The 25499-nt window shown below is 53.5% G+C and overlaps 1 protein-coding gene across 1 annotated transcript in view; it reads right to left on the bottom strand.

Annotated features, from left to right (window-relative positions):
• Positions 1 to 349: 349 nt before the first annotated feature.
• The window catches only part of LOC116953354 (runt-related transcription factor 1-like), a 54380-nt gene continuing 29230 nt past the window's right edge, over positions 350 to 25499 (bottom strand). Inside the window, exons 4-5 of the mRNA XM_032973489.2 lie at positions 22259 to 22456; positions 350 to 3838 (exon numbers count right to left, since the gene is read on the bottom strand). Of these exons, the coding sequence (XP_032829380.1) occupies positions 3237 to 3838; positions 22259 to 22456 (800 nt within the window). The 3' untranslated portion in view covers positions 350 to 3236. The remainder of the gene's footprint in view (positions 3839 to 22258; positions 22457 to 25499) is intronic.

A 25499-nucleotide genomic window follows, 5' to 3' on the forward strand; every position in this document is an offset into this window, starting at 1 on the left:
ATGAGCAGTGAGTGTGTGGTGAGTGTGTGTGGTGAACGGTGAGTGTGAGTGGTGGTTGGGGTGTATGAGCAGTGAGTGTGTGGTGAGTGTGTGTGGTGAACGGTGAGTGTGAGTGGTGGTTGGGGTGTATGAGCAGTGAGTGTGTGGTGAGTGTGTGGTGAGTGTGTGTGGTGAACAGTGAGTGGTGTTTGGGGTGTATGAGCAGTGAATGTGTGGTGAGTGTGTGTGGTGAACAGTGAGTGTGAGTGGTGGTTGGGGTGTATGAGCAGTGAGTGTGTGGTGAGCGTGTGGTGAGTGGCGAGTGGCTCTCCGCGCCGTGTATGTGTCTCTCCGTGCGTGAGACTCGATCTCAAATCAAATAAGTGCTCTCTTTATTGAACCATCACGGATACGCGGAGTTCACACGGAGCGGACGCGACCACAACAGAAATCACGAACGCGGAAGGGTCAAAGGCCTAAGATATCACGACGCGAGAATTTCACCAGACTTCTATATCTATGAACAGGTCATCTTTTCTTCATCAAGCATCATCATCATCTCCATCAACACCACCACCACCACTATCATCATCACATTTGTACCGCGTCTCGCCTCGGAGGTAGGGGACCTGACCTCCCCGCTCCCCCCACCTGACCCGCTGTGTGACCAGCGGTGTGAGCGCTAGGACACTGGACACCCTTGTAAACGAGACGTCCTCTCTCCGTCAAATGATCGTCCGTGGGAAATGTTTCCACTAAAAATCAAACCGGAGCGAGCGCCGGTGGCACGGGTGGCACGGGCTGCGCGGGTGGCGTGGGTGGCACGGGTGCGAGATGAATTGCCAACCGGCGTGCTCCATCACTCACCACGCGTTCGCCGATGAGAGGAGGATAGGCGGGGGGGGGGGGCAGACTGAGAAAACTCCCGGATAACCCACCTCCCTCCCCTCCTAGAGGCTCTGACTATTCCCCTCCCACAAGCCCTCTCGCCCATGAACCCAAATGACTCCGAACCCGCGACTGAGTCAACGAATGGATTGATCATCCAGATCGAAGACTCTCATCCTCACTGGGGGCAGAATCAAGAAGGCCACAGGCATTCCCAGTTCGCATGCGCATTGAAGCATGGGTTTACAGCCCTCCAGAGGTGGTGGGAATTCCGCATTCCTATGGCGGGAAGACTCTATCCAGAGTTCTGAATATGAGTTTCAACTCCTTTTGGCGGTCAATCACAGACTAACGGACACGCCTTGGTCGCTATTGTCACTGCAAGAAGGCTCTACAGACACACTTGGCTGAAAACGCAACAATTAGAAACGCAGTTATCATCATCAGCAGCAGCCATAGTCAATCCACTGCTGGATGAAGACGTCCTCAGGCAATCTCTCCCTCTCTCGATCCAGCGACGTGATGATCCACTCAGCTCTGGACGGCGGGATCCGATTTCATCTCAGCGTTTGATTTCAAACTGCGCGTTTGTTGCCAGCTGGGAAATATTCTCTCCCGTCCAGGGCCCGATTAGTGCGGCTAAGTTTCTTGCAGGGACGGATAACTATCGCTTGTGAGCCGCTTCGAAGTAGCAGTCATCTCATGTGGCCGCGCATCAGGTGACGAGCGTAGCCCCGGACCGGGTTTAGACCACGCGCCTAGTGCGGTCCACAGAAAAGAGGTTCTCCACTCCTGCATGAAGGACAATGGCATGAGCACGCGATCTCTGACTCGCAATCTCAAGGCCCCTACTCAGCCTCACCCCGGGTTCGAGCTCAGTATTTGGGGAAAACAATGACCAGAAAAAGCCCTTACCGAGTCTCACGACTCATTTTGCAAGAGAGTCCTGCTACAGTGGGCCATTTGGCCAAATTCCATTTTAACTTTGAGCGCGCTTTAGGGCCGTGCGCGAGGAATCCAATGAACCCAGGGAAGAGATCCCACCACTTGTACGGACAAGGAGATGACACTCAGAGCGAAGGTGCGCCAATTACACAGATTAGTTCAGGATCCCACTTGCTGTACTCCTGTCTGCTGGCCCTGGCTACCACCTCGCAGCTGAGCGGGTTTACTAGAGTTCAAAGAGGTCAGCGTGAGGATAGAGGGCCTAGTACAAAAGGGGCTTGAGGTGGGGTTTTCGTTTGTCAATAAATATAGTTTCCGCTACAGTACCCGATACAGTAGCCGCGACAGTACCCGCGCCGGCTGAGACGTTCACAACGACGTCCCCCACATGACACGAACAAAACATCATCGACGGCACCGAATCTGGACGTGACGTCACCTAATCCGGACGTGACGTCACAATAGGGAGGGGAGTGGGAGGGAGAGAGGTCCGGGGGGGGGGGCACGGAGGAAGTAGGTGAGGTGCGGGGCGGGGGAGGTGGAGAGAGAGAGAGATGCGAGCGTGGAGTGGAGGATGGGGAGGGGTCAGAATTGTATAAAACGCTGTCACCCGAAGTGAAACAGTTGAAATGCAACCGGGGGATCAAAAATCCCTCACGGGACTTCCATCCCCTACCCCCGCATATCTACCGCGTGTGGCGTGCGTGGAAGGGAGCGGTGGGGGGGGGGGGGGTTGGGGGTTAGCGGGGGGTGGGGGCACGGGCCCACTAAACCTCATCGTACCGATTCCTGCAACAGCAGGGAGTGTGTGTGGGGGGGGGGGCGAGATGGATTCACGTGGCGCGAGTCTCTACATTAGCGGGGAGAGGTGAATGAAGGCGAAGTTGGGGGGAGGGGGGGGAATTATATACAGCGGGGGGCAAGGCAGTTGGGGGAGGGGCACTGTGAGTACAAGAAACCTTGTTTGGCAGTGTACAATTTTGGGGGGGGGGGTGGGTGGGGTTAGGGATTGGGTTATGGGGAGTGGGGAGGTAGGAGAGGAGGGGGGGGGTGCTCGGGGCTGGTTCTTAGCGGTGAGATATTTCAACAACTGCCCCCCCATGTATTAATGTAGCGGCCTCGAGCGTGCTGCAGGGGCGATGTGAATTGAGCCCAATCCGTATGACGTATTTACATCCCTTCTTTATAAATCCACTGCTGGATGATTAGCCGATTCCATTAATCGAGAGTCCGCGTGATCTATGCTACAAGGGGGCCGTAGGGAGAGGCGAGTCGGGGGGACCATGGGGAGGGGGTAGGGGGGGGGGGCTATGTGGAGGGGGAAGGAGGGGGCCATGGGGAGGCGGGGTGAGGTGTGCCCGCGGTGGCGCGGCACAGGTGATGATGATGATGGTGGTGGCGGTGGTGGCGACGGAAGCACCGCGTCAGTACGGCCTCCACACGGCCTCCTCCAGGCGGCCGGACGACAAGCTGGTGGGCGAGCTGCCCTGGCTGCCCTCAGGGTCATGAACCCCGGCGTCCTGGTGCGTGGAGGGCAGCGCTGGGTTATTGATCAGCGGTCCCGCAGGGAGTGGCCGCTCCTCGCCCCCCACGCCGGACTGCTGCTGCTGCTGCATCACAGGCGGCGGGAACTGGTAGCTGCTCGTGGACGGCGCGCCACCGTAGTAGAGATGCTGGAAGGGCGCTGGGGCGCCCGCCTGGAACGCCGAGCCCTGCCCCTGTCCCTGCTGCGAACCCGGGTACGGCGGGGGGAGGTGGTGGTACGAGGCGGCGGCCGCCGCGTGGTAGCGCGCGGCGGCCGCGGCTGCTGCCACCGCGGCCGAGGCAGCCGGCCCACCGCCCATGGGTGACATGCCCAGGCCCAGTGCCGAGGAGGCCGGTCCCCCCGGGGTGTAGGCGAAGGCCCCCGGGTAGTGGACGCGCGGGTCCCCGAAGCGACCCTCGGGGAGGGAGGAGAGGCCCGCGGCAAACTGCGACTCGAGGGAGACGCGCGGTGGCGCAGAGAAGGCGCCCAGCTCCGAGGAGGCTGTGGGGATTGGGGGGAGGGTGGGGGAGGTGGTCAGATGAGAAGGAGAGGTGAGAGGCAGGGGGAGAGCGGATGAGAGATGGAGGAAGATGAGATGGATGGGGTGAGTGGTAGGTGGAGAGGAGGGTGGATTGAGGGACGATTGGATTAGGCAATAGGAGAGAGGTTTTTTTTTGTGGTCAGGTGATCTGTGTCGTCACAGCAAGGCTGAGAAAGCTCGCGACTCTCAAACTCCGCGCGCACGCGAGGCTGATGATCCCCACCAAGGGCGAGTCTCGCTGCGTGATGGTGATGATGATGGTGGTAGTATTGATGATTGTGTGCTATGAATGTGAGTGCGTCTGTGTATTGTGGGGAGCAGTAGTGCAGCAGTTAGCGCACTGCACTGCGAACCCGGTGACACGAGTTCAATTCCCACTCACGGTCAACACCAGTGACGATGATCAAATCCGGTCCTGAGCCTCCTCTGGGTCAACTCAGCCTCAAATGAGTACCTGGTGCGGTGTGTAAACATCAACGCTTGGGAGACAAAGGCGTCCGGGCGTGGTTCTAGCCACCCACCCCCTCGTGTGCCATGTCGTTCTTCGTAGGTGTGCTACTCGCTAACAGCACTTGCCCCGATAGTCTGTTAAAGTCTATACGGGGGATCTTTGTTTTTGCGTGCACATGTGTTGTATGAGTGATGTATGTTCATGTGAACTACACTCATCGATTCCTCCATCCGTGTTGAGGTCTCGGTCTGCCAGACACCGACTGTGTCGTCTCTCTTCCATCAAACGGTGTTCAACTGCCCCCACACTGCAAGTCACAACAACTCACTCACTCACTTACCCACTCACTCAGCTACTTATTCAACCACTCACTCACCCGCTGACTTACCCAATCACGCACGAACTCACACAAACACTCACCAACTCACCCTCTCATCCGCTTACTCTCTCATCCAGTGAGTCTCTCGCCCACTCTACCACCCACTCACACACTAAATACTCATCCACTCATCCCCCACCTCTCCCACCAAAACACCCCACTGCTGGTCACAACAACACGCTCACTCACCCACTCACGAACTCATTGACCCACCCATTCACTCACCACACTGCAGGTGACCTCACTTATCGCTCTCGCTGCTTCTTCCCTCGTACCGCTACACTCTGGAATTCTCTCCTCCTCCTCCCATCATCATCATAGCCATCATGGCCTCTCACCCCCAAAACTCTTAGAGCAATAATCTCGCTCAATTCAAAGACACGCGCCGAAACTCGCATCCATCACAACTTCTGCTCAGAGTGCTGTTTGTTGCTGGCCGCAGCGTTGGGCTGTGTAAAATCCATGTGGCCCGTGCGTACAGAGTGGGCATGGGCAGAGTGTGTGGGAGGGGGCGGTGTAAGGGATGTGGGTGGGAGACGAAGGGAGGGTGGGGGGGGGCGAGGGCTGTGAGTCGAGGTGGGGGTCGGATGTGGGGTGTGGGTTGCGGGGTGGGTCGCGACTCGCGCCAGGTTACGGGCACAGGCGGCTCTTGTGTGGGTACCCCCCGCCCCCCGCCCCCCGCCCCCGCGGCGCGTGACGTGGAGGGGCGGGGGTGGCCGGGGGGGCAGAGAAAGTTTAGGAAACAGCGCTGTTTGTTTTTGCTTTGCACGTGCGCGCCTGTGTGTGTCAATGTGTACGTGTGTCTGTGAACGTGTGTGTGTGTCAATGTGTACGTGTGTCTGTGAACGTGTGTGTGTCAATGTGTACGTGTGTCTGTGTACGTGTGTGTGTCTGTGAACGTGTGTGTGTGTCAATGTGTACGTGTGTGTGTCAATGTGTATGTGTGTCTGTGTACGTGTGTGTGTGTCAATGTGTACGTGTGTCTGTGAACGTGTGTGTGTGTCAATGTGTGTGTGTGTCAATGTGTACGTGTGTCTGTGAACGTGTGTGTGTGTCAATGTGTGTGTGTGTCAATGTGTACGTGTGTCTGTGAACGTGTGTGTGTGTCAATGTGTACGTGTGTCTGTGAACGTGTGTGTGTGTCTGTGAACGTGTGTGTGTGTCAATGTGTGTGTGTGTCAATGTGTACGTGTGTCTGTGTACGTGTGTGTGTGTGTCAATGTGTACGTGTGTCTGTGAACGTGTGTGTGTCAATGTGTACGTGTGTCTGTGAACGTGTGTCTGTGAACGTGTGTGTGTCTGTGTACGTGTGTCTGTGAACGTGTGTGTGTCGATGTGTACGTGTGTCTGTGAACGTGTGTGTGTGTCAATGTGTACGTGTGTGTGTGTCAATGTGTGTGTGTGTCTGTGAACGTGTGTGTGTCTGTGTACGTGTGTCTATGAACGTGTGTGTGTCTGTGTACGTGTGTGTGTCAATGTGTATGTGTGTCTGTGTACGTGTGTGTGTGTGTCAATGTGTACGTGTGTCTGTGAACGTGTGTGTGTGTCAATGTGTACGTGTGTCTGTGAACGTGTGTGTGTCAATGTGTACGTGTGTCTGTGTACGTGTGTGTGTGTCAATGTGTACGTGTGTCTGTGAACGTGTGTGTGTGTCAATGTGTACGTGTGTCTGTGAACGTGTGTGTGTGTCAATGTGTACGTGTGTCTGTGAACGTGTGTGTGTGTCAATGTGTACGTGTGTCTGTGAACGTGTGTGTGTGTCAATGTGTACGTGTGTGTGTCAATGTGTACGTGTGTCTGCGAACGTGTGTGTGTGTCAATGTGTACGTGTGTCTGTGAACGTGTGTGTGTGTCAATGTGTACGTGTGTGTGTGTCAATGTGTGTGTGTGTCTGTGAACGTGTGTGTGTCTGTGTACGTGTGTCTATGAACGTGTGTGTGTCTGTGTACGTGTGTGTGTCAATGTGTATGTGTGTCTGTGTACGTGTGTGTGTGTGTCAATGTGTACGTGTGTCTGTGAACGTGTGTGTGTGTCAATGTGTACGTGTGTCTGTGAACGTGTGTGTGTGTCAATGTGTACGTGTGTCTGTGTACGTGTGTGTGTGTCAATGTGTACGTGTGTCTGTGAACGTGTGTGTGTGTCAATGTGTACGTGTGTCTGTGAACGTGTGTGTGTGTCAATGTGTACGTGTGTCTGTGAACGTGTGTGTGTGTCAATGTGTACGTGTGTCTGTGAACGTGTGTGTGCGTCAATGTGTACGTGTGTGTGTCAATGTGTACGTGTGTCTGCGAACGTGTGTGTGTGTCAATGTGTACGTGTGTCTGTGAACGTGTGTGTGTGTCAATGTGTACGTGTGTCTGTGAACGTGTGTGTGTGTCAATGTGTGTGTCAATGTGTACGTGTGTCTGTGAACGTGTGTGTGTGTCAATGTGTGTGTGTGTCAATGTGTACGTGTGTCTGTGAACGTGTGTGTGTGTCAATGTGTACGTGTGTGTGTCAATGTGTACGTGTGTCTGTGAACGTGTGTGTGTGTCAATGTGTACGTGTGTGTCTGTGTACGTGTGTGTGTGTCAATGTGTACGTGTGTCTGTGAACGTGTGTGTGTGTCAATGTGTACGTGTGTCTGTGAACGTGTGTGTGTGTCAATGTGTACGTGTGTCTGTGAACGTGTGTGTGTGTGTCATCTGTAAGATGCGCCTGCCATTCTTCCACTCCGGTGGTGGGTGTACACCCAGGACCCCATTCCAACATAAAGTGGCCTGGTCTCAGTTATCTGATGAAAGTTGCAAGCGAGAATTTCATCATCGCTTGCGGCTGGGATTGGCATCGTCCCCGACTCCTCCTGATGTCGAGGGTAAATGGGCGAGGTTTAGGACTGTGACTCATGCAGCTGCAATGGCTGCTTTGGGTACGCGGTCCAGACCTCCCCAGACACCCTGGATGACAGAGGAGTTGTTCACGATGGTTGAGAAAAAGCGACAGGCCCACTGTCATCGGCTACAGAGTCCCACGTCAGAGAATGAGGAGGCTTACCGCAGCCTTCGCTCGGAGGTTCGGAGAGCCGTGAGGCGCTGCAAGGATGGGTGGTGGTCGCGGGTTGCTGAGGAGATGGAGTCTGCCTCAGTGGCCCGTGATCACAAATCTCTATTTAACTCCATCAAAAAAGTAACCTGCAGCGCCACACCTATTACCATCATTAGGGGAAAAAACGGCGATCCAATTTCCGACCCCCAGGAACAGGTTCGCAGATTTGCTGAGCATTTCTGTGAGGTCCTGGGGGAGGGAAAATCCCTCAGCCAGGAAAACATCGTGGCACAAAGTGAGGATGACCCTGCTGAGGCTGCGGTGCCTCAAATATTGGATGAAGTCACCCCCTGTGAGTGGCTGGCTGAGGTGCCATCTGCTGAGGAAGTATTGAAGGCGATCCGGAGTCTGAGACCAGGAAAGGCAGCGGGCAGAGATGATCTTCCAAGCGAAATGCTGAGGGAGGGTGGCGTTTGTGCACAGACTGCCCTATATGACATCATAACAACAGTCTGGACCACTGGACGGGTTCCGCAGGATTGGAAGGATGCCCTGGTGGTCCCCCTTTTTAAGAAGGGGGACCGCACAGACTGTAACAACTACAGGGGCATCTCACTCCTCAGTGTGCCGGGAAAGGTCCTGGCAAGGATTATTCAGCATCGCCTTGCCAGGCACGCTGAGGAGAGGTTTGCGGAGCCCCAATGCGGTTTCAGGAAAGGGCGGTCCTGCACAGATGCCATATTTTCTGTCCGTCTGCTACAGCAGAGGTGTAGGGAATTCCAACAAGACCTACATCTCTGCTTTATTGACCTGGTCAAGGCCTATGATACCATCAGTAGGCCTGGGCTCTGGGTCGTTCTTCGTGCTTTTGGAGTACCTGACCCTCTGCTCACGATCATTAAGGACCTTCATGATGGTGAGCGGGCCCGGGTAAAACTACGTGGCCGGGAGTCAGAGCCATTCCCTGTACACCTTGGGGTGCGACAGGGATGTCCTCTGGCTCCCACATTATTTAACATCTATTTTGACCACGTAGTTCGTGAAGCCTTCAATAGCTGTACCAGGGGAATCTCCATATGGTACAGATATAATGGGAGGCTAATCGATGCCCGGGTGCGGTCAAGGGATGGCTCCCTATTGCTCAACCACGTTATGTATGCTGATGACTTGGTAATAGCTGCTCAGTCAGAGGAGGAGTTGGAGACGCTGCTGCTGAGACTGGAGCGTGCCACTAAGAGGTGGGGCCTTACCATCAGCCCCACCAAAACCAAGCACCTGCCTGGGTATTTTGTACCATCGGACACTCCACCCCCACAACTCCCAATCGGTGATGGGGCAGTTGTGGAGAGAGTGGAGAGTTTCCCATACCTGGGCAGTGTGCTTATGACTGGCACCAGTTTAACAGCAGAGGTCTCACTCCGAATCAGTCGAGCGGCAATATCTTTTCATCGGTTGCGTAACGCTGTGTGGAAGCTACCTGGTCTGTCGCTCCGCACTAAGCTTCAGGTCTTCTCGGCCACGGTCATTCCCTCCCTTCTCTACGCTTGCGAAACGTGGACCCCCCTAATGGAACATCTTCGCCGGTTAGAAACATTTAGGCTGGCCTGCCTACGATCCATCCTGGGTTTAACCAGACTGGATTGTGTGAGGAGCTCACAAATCCTTGAAAGATCTGGGCAGGGTCCCATCGGTGAGCTCCTCCGGCAGGCAAGGCTGCGATGGCTGGGTCATGTAGCCCGCATGCCCAGCCACCGCATGCCGAAACAGCTTTTGTTTGGCCGGATTGAGGGGGCTAAGCGGGCGCGGCACGGGCTAGAGAAGAGATGGAGTGATGTGGTACAGGAGGACGTGGAGCTGAGTGGACTTGCCGATGACTGGTACCAGCGGTGTCAAGATCGGCCTCTGTGGAGGAGGCTCGTGAAGGATGCTACTGGGCAGTTGGAGGCAGTCGCCCTCCAACAACAACGGAGGGCGGAGGAGCGACGCTCACAACAGCGAGCGGAGCGCCGGGTGGCTAAAGCACAGCAGGTTGGCACAGTAGGGGGCACAGGTGGTGCATCAGCCAGTCATCTCAGTCAGTCGACCCGTGGCACCTGGGTCTGCCCCGTGACCTCCTGCCAGCGGGCGTTCGACACTTCACGTGGCCTCAGGGTGCACATAGCCTGGCACAAGCGTCGTGGTGACGTCACCGCCACTTAGTGGCGAATGGCGGTTGTTGTTGTGTGTCAATGTGTGCGTGTGTCTTTGAACGTGTGTGTGTGTCAATGAGTACGTGTGTGTCTGTGTACGTGTGTGTGTCAATGTGTACGTGTGTCTGTGAACGTGTGTGTGTGTCAATGTGTACGTGTGTCTGTGAACGTGTGTGTGTGTCAATGTGTGTGTGTGTCAATGTGTACGTGTGTCTGTGAACGTGTGTGTGTGTGTCAATGTGTACGTGTGTGTCTGTGTACGTGTGTGTGTGTCAATGTGTACGTGTGTCTGTGAACGTGTGTGTGTGTCAATGTGTACGTGTGTCTGTGAACGTGTGTGTGTGTCAATGTGTACGTGTGTCTGTGAACGTGTGTGTGTGTCAATGTGTGTGTGTGTCAATGTGTACGTGTGTCTTTGAACGTGTGTGTGTGTCAATGTGTACGTGTGTGTGTCAATGTGTACATGTGTCTGTGTACGTGTGTGTGTGTCAATGTGTACGTGTGTCTGTGAACGTGTGTGTGTCAATGTGTACGTGTGTGTGTCAATGTGTACGTGTGTCTGTGAACGTGTGTGTGTCAATGTGTACGTGTGTATGTCAATGTGTACGTGTGTATGTCAATGTGTACGTGTGTGTGTCAATGTGTACGTGTGTCTGTGTACGTGTGTGTGTCAATGTGTGCGTATGTGTGTCAATGTGTACGTGTGTGTCTGTGTACGTGTGTGTCTGTGTACGTGTGTGTGTCAATGTGTACGTGTGTGTAAATGTGTACGTGTGTGTCAGTGTGAACGTGTGTGTCAACGTGAACGTGTTTGTCTGGGGAGCGGTAGTGTAGCGGTTAGCGCGCTCGGTCACCCGGGTTCGTTTCCCGCTCACGGCCAACACCAGTGTCGATTATCTGAACCGGTCTTGGGCCTCCCCTAGGTCGACTCAGCCTCAAATGAGTAACTGGTGTGGTGCGTAAACACATCGCCACTGGGGAGACAAAAGGTGCCGGGCATGGTGCTGGCCACCCACCCCCTTGTGTGCCGTGTCGGCCTTCATAGGTGCTCGCTAACAGCACTTGCCCCTACAGTCTGTTACGGCTACACGGGGGATCTTTGTCTTTTGTGTGCGCGTGTAAGTGCGTGTGCGTTCATGTGAGCGTGGGAACCAAAAGTTCAGCGGTTCGCGCGCTGGGCTCCGAACCTGGCGACCCGAGCTCGAATCCCACTCACGGCCAACGTCAGTGGCGAATTAATTGAACCGGTCATGGGCCTCCTCTCGGTCGACTCAGCCTTAACCCAGTATCTGGATGCGGTGTGTTGGTAAACATCAGCATTGGGGGGGGACAAAGGCGGCCGCGGATTCTCTCGTGTGGCATGTTGGCCTTCACAGGCACTTGCCCTAAGCAGTCTGTAAAGGCTATAGGGGAGACCTTTGTCTGTTGTGTGAGACGCGGTGGCACGCGCTATAATTTTTTTCTGGTCCCAGGAGCGACGCCAACACAAACCCCGATGACTTTTGCTCAACGCGGGAGGAGGAGGAGGAGGAGGCGACACGTAGTCATCAGTCTTAGTGCTCACAAACACTCGTACACACACACAGACTTATACATACACCCTCATACACTCGTACACACACTCATAGATACACACTCTTAACGCGTACACAAAAGACAAAGATCCCCCGTATAGCCTTTGAGCGAGCACCAATGAAGGCTCACACGGCACACGACGGGGTGGTTGGCCCTCATCACGCCAGGCCGCCTTTTGTCTGCTATTGGCGATGTTTTCCACAAAGCACCAGGCACTAATTTGAGGCTGAGTCGACCTAAGGGAGGTCCAGGACCGGTTCTGATGATCGTCACTTGTGTTGGCCGTGAGAGGGAATCGAACTCGGACCGCACACTCGTACACACACACACTCATACAAGACAAAGATCACCCGTATAGCCTCAATCGACTGTACGGACAAGTGCTGGTTGCGAGTGGCACCTATGAAGGTGCCACTCGCTGCACAAGGGCGAGTTGGGTGGCCAGCACCACTGACGGCCACCTTTGTCTCCCAGAGCGGCGACGTTTACACCACACCGCTGCAGGTACTCATTTGAGGCTGAGTCGACCTAGGGGAGGCCCACCTACAACCCCCTCCCCTAACATTGCATACGGCGGCATCAGCAATTGGACACTCGATTCCTACACAAACAATGTTCAGGGTGCCAATTTCGCACCCCTGCCGCCCAGAGCGTGGGGTTCGGGAGGGGCGGTGGGGGGGCTTCAGATCTGGGGGGGGGGGGATGTTCATACAGTACGGAGTGCATGGGTGGTGGTGGTGGGGGGTTGGTGGGGGGGCGAGTGTGGACTCGCCGGGAGCCGCCAGGAGCGGTGGGCGGGTTGTGTCAGCCATGTGGCCAGACCAGAAATTCGGGAAATTCTTCCGCTAATGCTCGTCGGCCTCCGTGTTTGTTCGGGCAGGGAGCGAGCGAGACGCGAGTGATATTATTCAACACCAGGAGGCTTCTTCCATCCCCGTGCTAAGCCCTGTGCGAGTGTGGGGGGGGTGGAGGGGGGGATGTCGAGCGCGCGAGACGAGCGCGGAGGGGAGATGTTAGCCCCTCTGTCTGGATGGCGAGCTGGTTGGCATACGTGCACACGTGCCCGTGCACACGCTCTTACACACACACACACGTGCACACGTGCCCGTGCCCCGTGCCCACGCTCATACACACACACACACACGTGCCCGTGCCCACGCTCATACACACACGTGGGCACGCTCATGCACACACACACACGTGCCCACGCTCATACACACACGTGGGCACGCTCATACACACACACGTGCACGTGCCCACGCTCATACACACACGTGCCCACGCTCATACACACACGTGGGCACGCTCAAACACACACGTGGGCACGCGCATATATATATATACACACACGTGCCCACGTATTTGCATAAACGTGTTCACACATGCTCACGCACCCACGCAGGGATAGACCGTATAGCCTTAACAGACGGTTGGGGCAAGTGCTGTTTGCGAGCTCCTATGAAGGCCGGCAGGGCACACAGGGGTGTGGGTGGCCAACACCTCGCCGTCTTTGTCTCCCCAGTGCTGATGTTTTACACACTAGCCCAAGACACGCATATAAGGCTGAGTCAACCTAGGGGAGCTCGGGACCGGTTCAGAAATTTGTCACTGATTCGCCAGGCTTGTAGAGCAGTGCGCAAACCACTACACTACCGCATACACACAACACTACCACATACACACACCACTACCACATACACACAACACTACCACATACACACACCACTACCACATACACACACCACTACCACATACACACACCACTACCACATACACACACCACTACCACATACACACACCACTACCACATACACACAACACTACCACATACACACACCACTACCACATACACACTACACTACCACATAAACACACCACTACCACATACACACAACACTACCACATACACACACCACTACCACATACACACACACCACTACCACATACACACACCACTACCACATACACACAACACTACCACATACACACTACACTACAACATACACACACCACTACCACATACACACACCACTACCACATACACACACCACTACCACATACACACCCAACTACCACATACACACACCACTACCACATACACACACCACTACCACATACACACACCACTACCGCATACACAAAACACTACCGCATACACACTACACTACCACATACACACTACACTACCACATACACACAACACTACCACATACACACACCACTACCGCATACACACACCACTACCGCATACACACAACACTACCACATACACACACCACTACCACAATACACACTACACTACCACATACACACTACACTACCACATACACACTACACTACCACATACACACTACACTACCACATACACACAACACTACTACATACACACAACACTACCACATACACACAACAATACCACATACACACTACACTACCACATACACACTACACTACCACATACACACTACACTACCACATACACACTACCACATACACGCACCACTACCACATACACGCAACACTGCCACATACACACTACACTACCACATACACGCAACACTATCACATACACACTACACTACCACATACACACTACACTGCCACATACACTGCCACATACACACACCACTACCACATACACACACCACTACCACATACACACACCACTACCACATACACACACCACTACCACATACACACACCACTACAACATACAGTGAGGGAAAAAAGTATTGATACACTGCTGATTTTGTACGTTTGCCCATTGACAAAGAAATGATCAGTCTATAATTTTAATGGTAGGTTTATTTGAACAGCGAGAGACAGAATAACAACAAAAAAATCCAGAAAAACGCATGTCAAAAATATTATTAAATGATTTGCATTTTAATGAGGGAAATAAGTATTTGACCCCTCTGCAAAACATGACTTAGTACTTGGTGGCAAAACCCTTGTTGGCAATCACAGAGGTCAGACGTTTCTTGTAATTGGCCACCAGGTTTGCACACATCTCAGGAGGGATTTTGTCCCACTCCTCTTTGCAGATCTTCTTCAAGTCATTAAGGTTTCGAGGCTGACGTTTGGCAACTCGAACCTTCAGCTTCCTCCACAGATTTTCTGCCCTGGCTGAGGGAAGGAGGTTCTCACCCAAGATTTGACGGTACATGGCCCCGTCCATCGTCACTTTGATGCGGTGAAGTTGTCTTGTCCCCTTAGCAGAAAAACACCCCCAAAGCATAATGTTTCCACCTCCATGTTTGACGGTGGGGACGGTGTTCTTGGGGTCATAGGCAGCATTCCTCCTCCTCCAAACACGGCGAGTTGAGTTGATGCCAAAGAGCTCCATTTTGGTCTCATCTGACCACAACACTTTCACCCAGTTGTCCTCTGAATCATTCAGATGTTCATTGGCAAACTTCAGACGGGCATGTATACGTGCTTTCTTGAGCAGGGGGACCTTGCGGGCGCTGCAGGATTTCAGTCCTTCACGGCGTAGTGTGTTACCAAATGTTTTCTTGGTGACTATGGTCCCAGCTGCCTTGAGATCATTGACAAGATCCTCCCGTGTAGTTCTGGGCTGATTCCTCACCGTTCTCATGATCATTGCAACTCCACGAGGTGAGATCTTGCATGGAGCCCCAGGCCGAGGGAGATTGACAGTTCTTTTGTGTTTCTTCCATTTGCGAATAATCGCACCAACTGTTGTCACTTTCTCACCAAGCTGCTTGGCAATGGTCTTGTAGCCCATTCCAGCCTTGTGTAGGTCTGCAATCTTGTCCCTGACATCCTTGGAGAGCTCTTTGGTCTTGGCCATGGTGGAGAGTTTGGAATGTGATTGATTGATTGCTTCTGTGGACAGGTGTCTTTTATACAGGTAACAAGCTGAGATTAGGATCACTCCCTTTAAGAGTGTGCTCCTTATCTCAGCTCGTTACCTGTATAAAAGACACCTGGGAGCCAGAAATCTTTCTGATTGAGAGGGGGTTAAATACTTATTTCCCTCATTAAAATGCAAATCAACTTATAACATTTTTGACATGCGTTTTTCTGGATTTTGTTGTTGTTATTCTGTCTCTCACTGTTCAAATAAACCTACCATTAAAATTATAGACTGATCATTTCTTTGTCAGTGGGCAAACGTACAAAATCAGCAGGGGAACAAATACTTTTTTCCTTCACTGTACAAACAACACTACCACATACACACACAGTTACACTTACATGCATACATTAACAGGCAGAAATAGACATGAACACACACACTTACACGTGTACACACGCACGGGTGCACACACTGATAAAGTGCGCACACGAATATACGCATACACGCGCACACGTTCACCCCAAGATACAAGCAACCAACATTACCTGTGCGCACACTTACACACACACACAGGTGTAGGCAGGCATAAACACACTAAGATTCCCGATATAACCTTGTACAGATTGTTGGAGCAAGCGCTGTATAGCGTGGGTGGGTGGCCAGAACTCGCCCGGCCTCCTTTGTCTCCCCAGGGGCGATGTTTACACACCGCACCAGGTACTCATTTGAGGCTGAGTCGACCTAGGGGAGGCCCAGGACTGGTTCAGATATTCGTAACTGGTGTTTGTAGCCGTGAGTGGCAAGGCAGCTGGGGTCGCCGAGTTCGTAGCGCAGTGCGATAACCACTACTCTGCCGCTCCCCACACACGCACACAGACTCGCACACACGCACACAGACCCGCACACAGACTCACACACACACACAGACTCGCACACACACACAGACTCGCACACAGACTCACACACGCACACAGACTCGCACACACACGCACACAGACTCGCACACAGACTTGCACACGCACACAGGCTCTCACACACACACAGACTCTCACACACACACACCGACTCACACACACACAGACTCACACACACACAGACTCACACACACACACAGACCCTCACACACACACACAGACTCACACACACACACAGACTCACACACACACAGACTCACACACACACAGACTCACACACACACAGACTCACACACACACAGACTCACACACACAGACTCACACACACACAGACTCACACACACACAGACTCTCACACACACACAGACTCTCACACACACACAGACTCACACACACAGACTCACACACACACACCGACTCACACACGCACACAGACTCACACACGCACACAGACTCACACACAAACTCACACACACACAGACTTACACACACAGACTCACACACACACAGACTCACACACACACACACCGACTCACACACACACAGACTCACACACACACAGACTCACACACACACACAGACTCTCACACACACACACACAGACTCACACACACACAGACTCACACAAACACACAGACTCACACACACACACAGACTCACACACACAGAGACTCACACATACAGAGACTCACACACACAGACTCACACACACCCACACACAGACTCACACACACACTCACACGCACACAGGCTCACACACACACAGACTCACACACACACAGACTCACACACACACACACAGACTCACACACACTCTCTCACACACACACAGACTCACACACACACACAGACTCTCACTCACACACACACACAGACACACACACACAGACTCACTCACACACACACAGACACACACACATACACCGACTCACACACACACAGACTCACACACACACACACAGACTCACACACACACACACACAGACTCACACACACTCTCACACGCACACAGGCTCACACACACACAGACTCTCACACACACACAGACTCACACACACACACACAGACTCACACACACTCTCTCACACACACACAGACTCACACACACACACAGACTCTCACTCACACACACACAGACACAACAACAACAACAACAACCGCCATTCGCCACTAAGTGGCGGTGACGTCACCACGACGCTTGTGCCAGGCTATGTGCACCCTGAGGCCACGTGAAGTGTCGAACGCCCGCTGGCAGGAGGTCACGGGGCAGACCCAGGTGCCACGGGTCGACTGACTGAGATGACTGGCTGATGCACCACCTGTGCCCCCTACTGTGCCAACCTGCTGTGCTTTAGCCACCCGGCGCTCCGCTCGCTGTTGTGAGCGTCGCTCCTCCGCCCTCCGTTGTTGTTGGAGGGCGACTGCCTCCAACTGCCCAGTAGCATCCTTCACGAGCCTCCTCCACAGAGGCCGATCTTGACACCGCTGGTACCAGTCATCGGCAAGTCCACTCAGCTCCACGTCCTCCTGTACCACATCACTCCATCTCTTCTCTAGCCCGTGCCGCGCCCGCTTAGCCCCCTCAATCCGGCCAAACAAAAGCTGTTTCGGCATGCGGTGGCTGGGCATGCGGGCTACATGACCCAGCCATCGCAGCCTTGCCTGCCGGAGGAGCTCACCGATGGGACCCTGCCCAGATCTTTCAAGAATTTGTGAGCTCCTCACACAATCCAGTCTGGTTAAACCCAGGATGGATCGTAGGCAGGCCAGCCTAAATGTTTCTAACCGGCGAAGATGTTCCATTAGGGGGGTCCACGTTTCGCAAGCGTAGAGAAGGGAGGGAATGACCGTGGCCGAGAAGACCTGAAGCTTAGTGCGGAGCGACAGACCAGGTAGCTTCCACACAGCGTTACGCAACCGATGAAAAGATATTGCCGCTCGACTGATTCGGAGTGAGACCTCTGCTGTTAAACTGGAGCCAGTCATAAGCACACTGCCCAGGTATGGGAAACTCTCCACTCTCTCCACAACTGCCCCATCACCGATTTGGAGTTGTGGGGGTGGAGTGTCCGATGGTACAAAATACCCAGGCAGGTGCTTAGTTTTGGTGGGGCTGATGGTAAGGCCCCACCTCTTAGTGGCACGCTCCAGTCTCAGCAGCAGCGTCTCCAACTCCTCCTCTGACTGAGCAGCTATTACCAAGTCATCAGCGTACATAACGTGGTTGAGCAATAGGGAGCCATCCCTTGACCGCACCCGGGCATCGATTAGCCTCCCATTATATCTGTACCATATGGAGATTCCCCCGGTACAGCTATTGAAGGCATCACGAACTACGTGGTCAAAATAGATGTTAAATAATGTGGGAGCCAGAGGACATCCCTGTCGCACCCCAAGGTGTACAGGGAATGGCTCTGACTCCCGGCCACGTAGTTTTACCCGGGCCCACTCACCATCATGAAGGTCCTTAATGATCGTGAGCAGAGGGTCAGGTACTCCAAAAGCACGAAGAACGACCCAGAGCCCAGGCCTACTGGTGGTATCATAGGCCTTGACCAGGTCAATAAAGCAGAGATGTAGGTCTTGTTGGAATTCCCTACACCTCTGCTGTAGCAGACGGACAGAAAATATGGCATCTGTGCAGGACCGCCCTTTCCTGAAACCGCATTGGGGCTCCGCAAGCCTCTCCTCAGCGTGCCTGGCAAGGCGATGCTGAATAATCCTTGCCAGGACCTTTCCCGGCACACTGAGGAGTGAGATGCCCCTGTAGTTGTTACAGTCTGTGCGGTCCCCCTTCTTAAAAAGGGGGACCACCAGGGCATCCTTCCAATCCTGCGGAACCCGTCCAGTGGTCCAGACTGTTGTTATGATGTCATATAGGGCAGTCTGTGCACAAACGCCACCCTCCCTCAGCACTTCGCTTGGGAGATCATCTCTGCCCGCTGCCTTTCCTGGTCTCAGACTCCGGATCGCCTTCAATACTTCCTCAGCAGATGGCACCTCAGCCAGCCACTCACAGGGGGTGACTTCATCCAATATTTGAGGCACCGCATCCTCAGCAGGGTCATCCTCACTTTGTGCCACGATCTTTTCCTGGCTGAGGGATTTTCCCTCCCCCAGGACCTCACAGAAATGCTCAGCAAATCTGCGAACCTGTTCCTGGGGGTCGGAAATTGGATCACCGTTTTTTCCCCTAATGATGGTAATAGGTGTGGCGCTGCAGGTTACTTTTTTGATGGAGTTAAATAGAGATTTGTGATCACGGGCCACTGAGGCAGACTCCATCTCCTCAGCAACCCGCGACCACCACCCATCCTTGCAGCGCCTCACGGCTCTCCGAACCTCCGAGCGAAGGCTGCGGTAAGCCTCCTCATTCTCTGACGTGGGATTCTGTAGCCGATGACAGTGGGCCTGTCGCTTTTTCTCAACCATCCTGAACAACTCCTCTGTCATCCAGGGTGTCTGGGGAGGTCTGGGCCGCGTACCCAAAGCAGCCATTGCAGCTGCATGAGTCACAGTCCTAAACCTCGCCCATTTACCCTCGACATCAGGAGGAGTCGGGGACGATGCCAATCCCAGCCGCAAGCGATGATGAAATTCTCGCTTGCAACTTTCATCAGATAACTGAGACCAGGCCACTTTAGGTTGGAATGGGGTCCTGGGTGTACACCCACCACCGGAGTGGAAGAATGGCAGGCGCATCTTACAGATGACTAGTCGATGGTCAGAGGGCAGATCAGCTCCACGGTAGGTCCTGGTGTCAAGGACATGGGCTCGCATTCGCTGGTCCGTCACTATGTAGTCCAGCAGATGTTCTTGCTTGGACCCGGCATGCATCCATGATGTTGTGTGGATGCGCCGATGCCGGAACAGCGTGTTGGTAATTACAAGCCCATGGGCTGCACAAAAATCTAGCAGCCTCCTACCGTTGTTATTGAGCTGATCTGGCCCATGCCCTCCAATCACTCCAGACCAGGTGCCAGTATCATGACCAACTCGGGCATTGAAGTCACCCAACATGATGACTCTATCCCGAGGGGCCACTTTAGCCAGCACCTGTGACAGGAGGTCATAGAAGGCATCTGACTCATCACACACACACAGACTCACACACACGCGCGTGACCGTGACTCGCGAGTTCACGGCGGAGACTGACGAGGTGACGTCACCTCGTCGAGTTTCCCAGAGCGCAAGGAGCTGTGGGCTTGACTGTAGCTGCTAAGACACCGAATGTTCAAACCGCTCACCCCCCCCCCCATTCACTCCCCCCCCCCCATCCCTTGGGACGGGGGCAGGGGTGGGGGGCTGTGTCACTTCGAAAGGCGACACAGGGACAGAAAATCAAAGGAAACAATCACCTGGGTTCCAAGTCGCGTCTCTCTCCCCGACGAGCAGGTGACGCTGATGCGGCCATCACTCGGAATCATCGATCGGATGGATTAGAAAATGGGCAGCTCGTCCTCCGGATCGAGCTTACCATCCCCTTCATCCCATCATCCCCTTCATCCCCTTTATCCCATCATCCCATCATCTCATTATCTCATTATCCCCCTGACCCCGATCATCCCCTCATCGCCTCATCTCCATCATCCCCATCATACCATCGTCCCCTCACCCTCCTCATCCCTATCAACCCCTCTCTGTGTAACTTGTATATTATATGGGTCTCTATGCATGTCCATGGCTTGCATATAGGTCTCTGGGTCTCTGTGTAGCGTATATATTATTTGGGTCTCTATGCACGTCTATGGCTTGCTGTATAGGTCTCTGGGTCTCTGTGTAACGTGTATATTATAGGTCTCTATGCATGTCCATGGCTTGCTGTATAGGTCTCTGGGTCTCTGTGTAACGTGTATATTATATGGGTCTCTATGCACGTGTATGGCTTGCTGTATAGGTCTCTGGGTATCTGTGTAACGTGTATATTATATGGGTCTCTATGCACGTCTATGGCTTTCTGTATAGGTCTCTGGGTCTCTGTGTAACGTGTATATCATATGGGTATCTATGCACGTCTGTGACTTTCTGTATAGGTCTCTGGGTCTCTGTGTAACATGTATATTATATGGGTCTCTATGCACGTGTATGACTTGCTGTATAGGTCTCTGGGTCTCTGTGTAATGTGTATATTATATGGGTCTCTATGCACGTCTATGGCTTGCTGTATAGGTCTCTGGGTCTCTGTGTAACGTGTATATTATATGGGTCTCTATGCACGTCTATGGCTTTCTGTATATGTCTCTGGGTCTCTGTGTAACGTGTATATCATATGGGTCTCTATGCATGTCCATGGCTTGCATATAGGTCTCTGGGTCTCTGTGTAACGTGTATATTATATGGGTCTCTATGCACGTCTATGGCTTTCTGTATAGGTCTCTGGGTCTCTGTGTAACGTGTATATTATATGGGTCTCTATGCACGTCTATGGGTCTCTATGCACGTCTATGGCTTTCTGTATATGTCTCTGGGTCTCTGTGTAACGTGTATATCATATGGGTCTCTATGCATGTCCATGGTTGGCTGTATAGGTCTCTGGGTCTCTGTGTAACGTGTATTTTATATGGGTCTCTATGCACGTCTATGGCTTTCTGTATAGGTCTCTGGGTCTCTGTGTAACGTGTATATTATATGGGTCTCTATGCATGCCCATGGCTTGCTGTATAGGTCTCTGGGTCTCTGTGTAAATCAATGAAATTCATCAACTCCCTGAAGTCGCAACGCGCGTGCCGTACGCCTCTCGGGAGCCTGGATTCGAACTCGCAACCCTCTTGTCTTAGCCTCGCTCAGCATCTCTCTTGTTAACCGAGTCGAGCCCCTCCACGGCCACCACCATGCGAGTAGCCCCTAAGATCATCGACCGACCGCCCGAGTGAGCGACCGGCATCGTCCCGAGCCATCGACCGAGTGAGCGACCAGCTCACCGATTGACTCCCTCGCTGTCCGTGTCATTCATTTATCGATTAGAGGTGGAGGGGGGCTGGGGGGAGGGGGGGGGAGCTGTCGATAGATCGATTTCTCCACTCACCCTGCATCTGGGGTTGAGGCTGCGCGTTGAAGGCGGCGTGAGCCCCCAGGGAGGCGCGGGGGGCCGCGGGATGCGCCCCCCCTCCAGCGTGTGGGGGTACCCGCATCCCCGATCGTCGGAACTGTTCCAACTCGCACAGACGTTCCGGGAACATTGCCGCGCCGGCCTTCACGGGGTCCTCCAGCCTCTGTCTGTGTCCTGGTGTGACAACGTGTGGGGGCGATGGGGGGGGGGGGTTGGGGGGTTTGGGGGGCACGGATGAGGGATGAGGGGGGGCACCATCACAACTTGTGTTAAGTTATGGTTGGGGGGGGGGGCGTTGTGTTTTGGAAAAAGAGAGAGCGGTGGGCGAAGTGGTTGGCGTCGGAACCATCAGCCGCGGTGGCTAGGAGATGTTAACTCCCTCGCCTGGTATGCAGGAGGTCGTGGGTTCGATCCCGAGTCTGAAGTCTGCTGCTGCTGTATATTTGGAGTTTGAGGTGTCTCTCTCCCAGTGGTGGCGAGGATTATTCTCCGTGTCTTCCGTTTTTTTCCCTTCACATTTAGAATCAACGTCACGCGTTTAGAGTGTTCGGCTACTGCTGTACATGTCCACATAAGCCACTTCGTTGAGCTATGATTTGTGGCCAGGCATCTTCTATATAGCTCAGTGGGCCTTACCGAGTGAAATCTAAAATATTTTCACGGGTTAGTTTCAGAAGTTCCTCATCCGGCGACACGGGCTCGAGTCCCGCTCACAGCCAACATCAGTGGCGATTATCTTAACCGGTCCCGGGCCCCCCCCCCCCCTAGGTAGACTCAGCCATAAATGGTGAGACAAAGGCGGCCAAGCGTGGGGCTGCCAACGCCACCACTCCCTCGTGTGCCTTAACCGGCCTTCATCGGCGCTACATCCTAGCAGCTTTTGCCCCACACAGTCTGTGTGGCCCTATATGGGCGGCGATCCTTTGTCTATGCGCGTGTGGTGGCGTTGGCGCAGCCGTGAGCGCACACGAGTGTGCGCCTTGAACTTCTTTTGCACCGCACGTAGCCAACCGTGCTGATCGAAAGGTGCGAAATGAGGAGTGCATTGTCCAGTGCAGAGATAGCACGGCGCGTTCTCGTGCATTCTGTTTCGGCTGCTGCTGCTGCTGCACAGCAAACGCTGCTCAGTACGCACAGGGTGGCAGGGGGGGGGGGCTGCGAGGGGGGTGGTGAGGGGTTGGGGGGGGGGCTGCGAGGGGGGTGGTGTGGGGGGTTGGGGGGGGGGTAAGGGGAGGGTGGGTGATTAGGACCGAAGAATGGGATGCTGAGACGCAGCAGCGGCAGCAGGGGGGTGGGGTTATGAAGAGTGGGGGACTGTTTAGGCGAGGAGGGGGTTCGGAGTGTTGGGGAGCTCGGAGGGAGGGAGGGGAAGGTGATGGGGGGGGGTCGGTGGGGGGGGGGCTGGCGTGGAGCCACCAGGAGTCGCCCGCACGGACCGCGCGAAACCGTCCCAAGTCACGCGAGCCCCGCCCCTCGCCATTCCCCCCAACATCGCCCAATTCACCCCGCCCCTCACGCATCACCCACACGAACACGTTCGCTCGCTCACCAGCAAACTCACTGGCTCAGCAACATCCTCGCTCACCAACAAACTCACCAATACACTCACCAAGTCATTCCAAATCGCGCTCACCAACTCACTAGCTCACTGCTGACCTCCACGCTAACGCAACAATAACATCAACCCGCCACTCATCACTGAGAGCGTCACGTGAAGTTTGGAAGGATTTTCGCTTCTGACCGTAGGTCACGCGACAGACCCGGCAGGTGCCGTCGGTTGACTGACTGAGATTGATGGAAGATGCCCAATCTGTGCTCCCCACCGAGCCAACTCCCTGCATTTTACCGGCGCTCCGCGCCTTGTTGTGAGCATCGCTCATCTGCCCTCCGCTGTTATTGGAAGGCGAACAGCCTCTAACTGCCCAGTAGCAGCGTCCTTCACGAGCCTCCTCCTCCTGCTCCACAGAGGCCGAGCTTGACACTGCTAGTGCCGGTCATCGTCAAGTCCACTCAGCTCCACATCCTCCCGTTATCGCATCAATCCGCATCAGTGATCCTTCCAGCCGCTAGAGGCCGATACATTGGCCAGTGTTAAACATTCGTCGATTTTGTTTTAATTAAATCTTGAAAAATACGTCGCTTGCCCTGCGTGCTTCTCGAATGAAGCAGAAGATTGGTGCCGAATACAGCCACACGTGTAGCTTTGATCCTTACCCGTGTATCGATAGTTTTATTTTAACGTGCAATTGATATTTAGGGACTACTTTGTGTTGTCTTACTGTGGCCTGGGACTGTTTTGTTGTTTTGCTGCCTTGCTCCAAGCTTGCATTTAGTGTGTCAAATATCGGCTCGAATGTATGTTCTCATACAATTTGTATGTTACATAATTTGTTGTTACATTTTTGTGACTTTCTTACCCTTTCTCTATTTTTAACTCTTACCGTTTCTGGCATTGTTTGTTGCTGTAACTGTCTAACCTGCCCCTACTAGACATCTGTGAAAAAAAGAGCTTCATAGCTCATCGGATTCCTTAAGTCCACATTAAGATTCTGATTCTGAATGGGCTGGCGATTGGCTTGTGCCAATACAACCTCTTGTGAGACGGTGATCGCGTTGCGTTGAATAAGGGTCATTGCCCGAAACGTCGCCTATGTAGTTTTTTCTTCGCATAATTTATCATGTTAAGGCTATACGGGGTTACCCTTTTCGTCTTTGAAATTCGTATTTAGTTGAGCACGTTCGTGTGTAGGTGTGTTCGAGTGTTGTTGAGTCAGCGTGTTAGTATGAGAACCGACTCAGCCTTAAATGCGTATTTGGTGCGATGTGTAAACATCGCCACTGGGGAGACAAAGGGGGCTGGGATTGCTGCTAGCCACCCACCCTTCATAGATCCTCGCTAACAGCAATTGCCACAAATGTCTGAAAGGCTATACAGGGAATCTTTGTCTATATTTTTCAATTGCGTTGGTGTGTAGGGCTTACGTGAGTGATCTGTTACTAGAGTGAGCGTAGGTGAGTGCGTAGGTCAATGTGTAGCTGTGTCATTGTAGATATGAGTGTGTAGGTTTGTGGGTGTGTATTTATATATGAGTGTGTCGCGAGTGTGTAGGTATGTAGGTGAGTGTGTGCGTGTGGGCGAGTATGGGTGAGTGTGTTGGTATGTAGGTGAGTGTGCGGGTGCCTATGCAGGTGAATGTAGGTGAGTGGGTGAGTGTGT

The sequence above is a fragment of the Petromyzon marinus genome, chromosome 51 (genome assembly GCF_048934315.1).
Source record: "Petromyzon marinus isolate PM22_M1 ecotype Great Lakes invasive population chromosome 51, UKy_Petmar_22M1.pri1.0, whole genome shotgun sequence".
In the NCBI taxonomy this organism is placed as follows: Eukaryota; Metazoa; Chordata; class Hyperoartia; order Petromyzontiformes; family Petromyzontidae; genus Petromyzon; species Petromyzon marinus.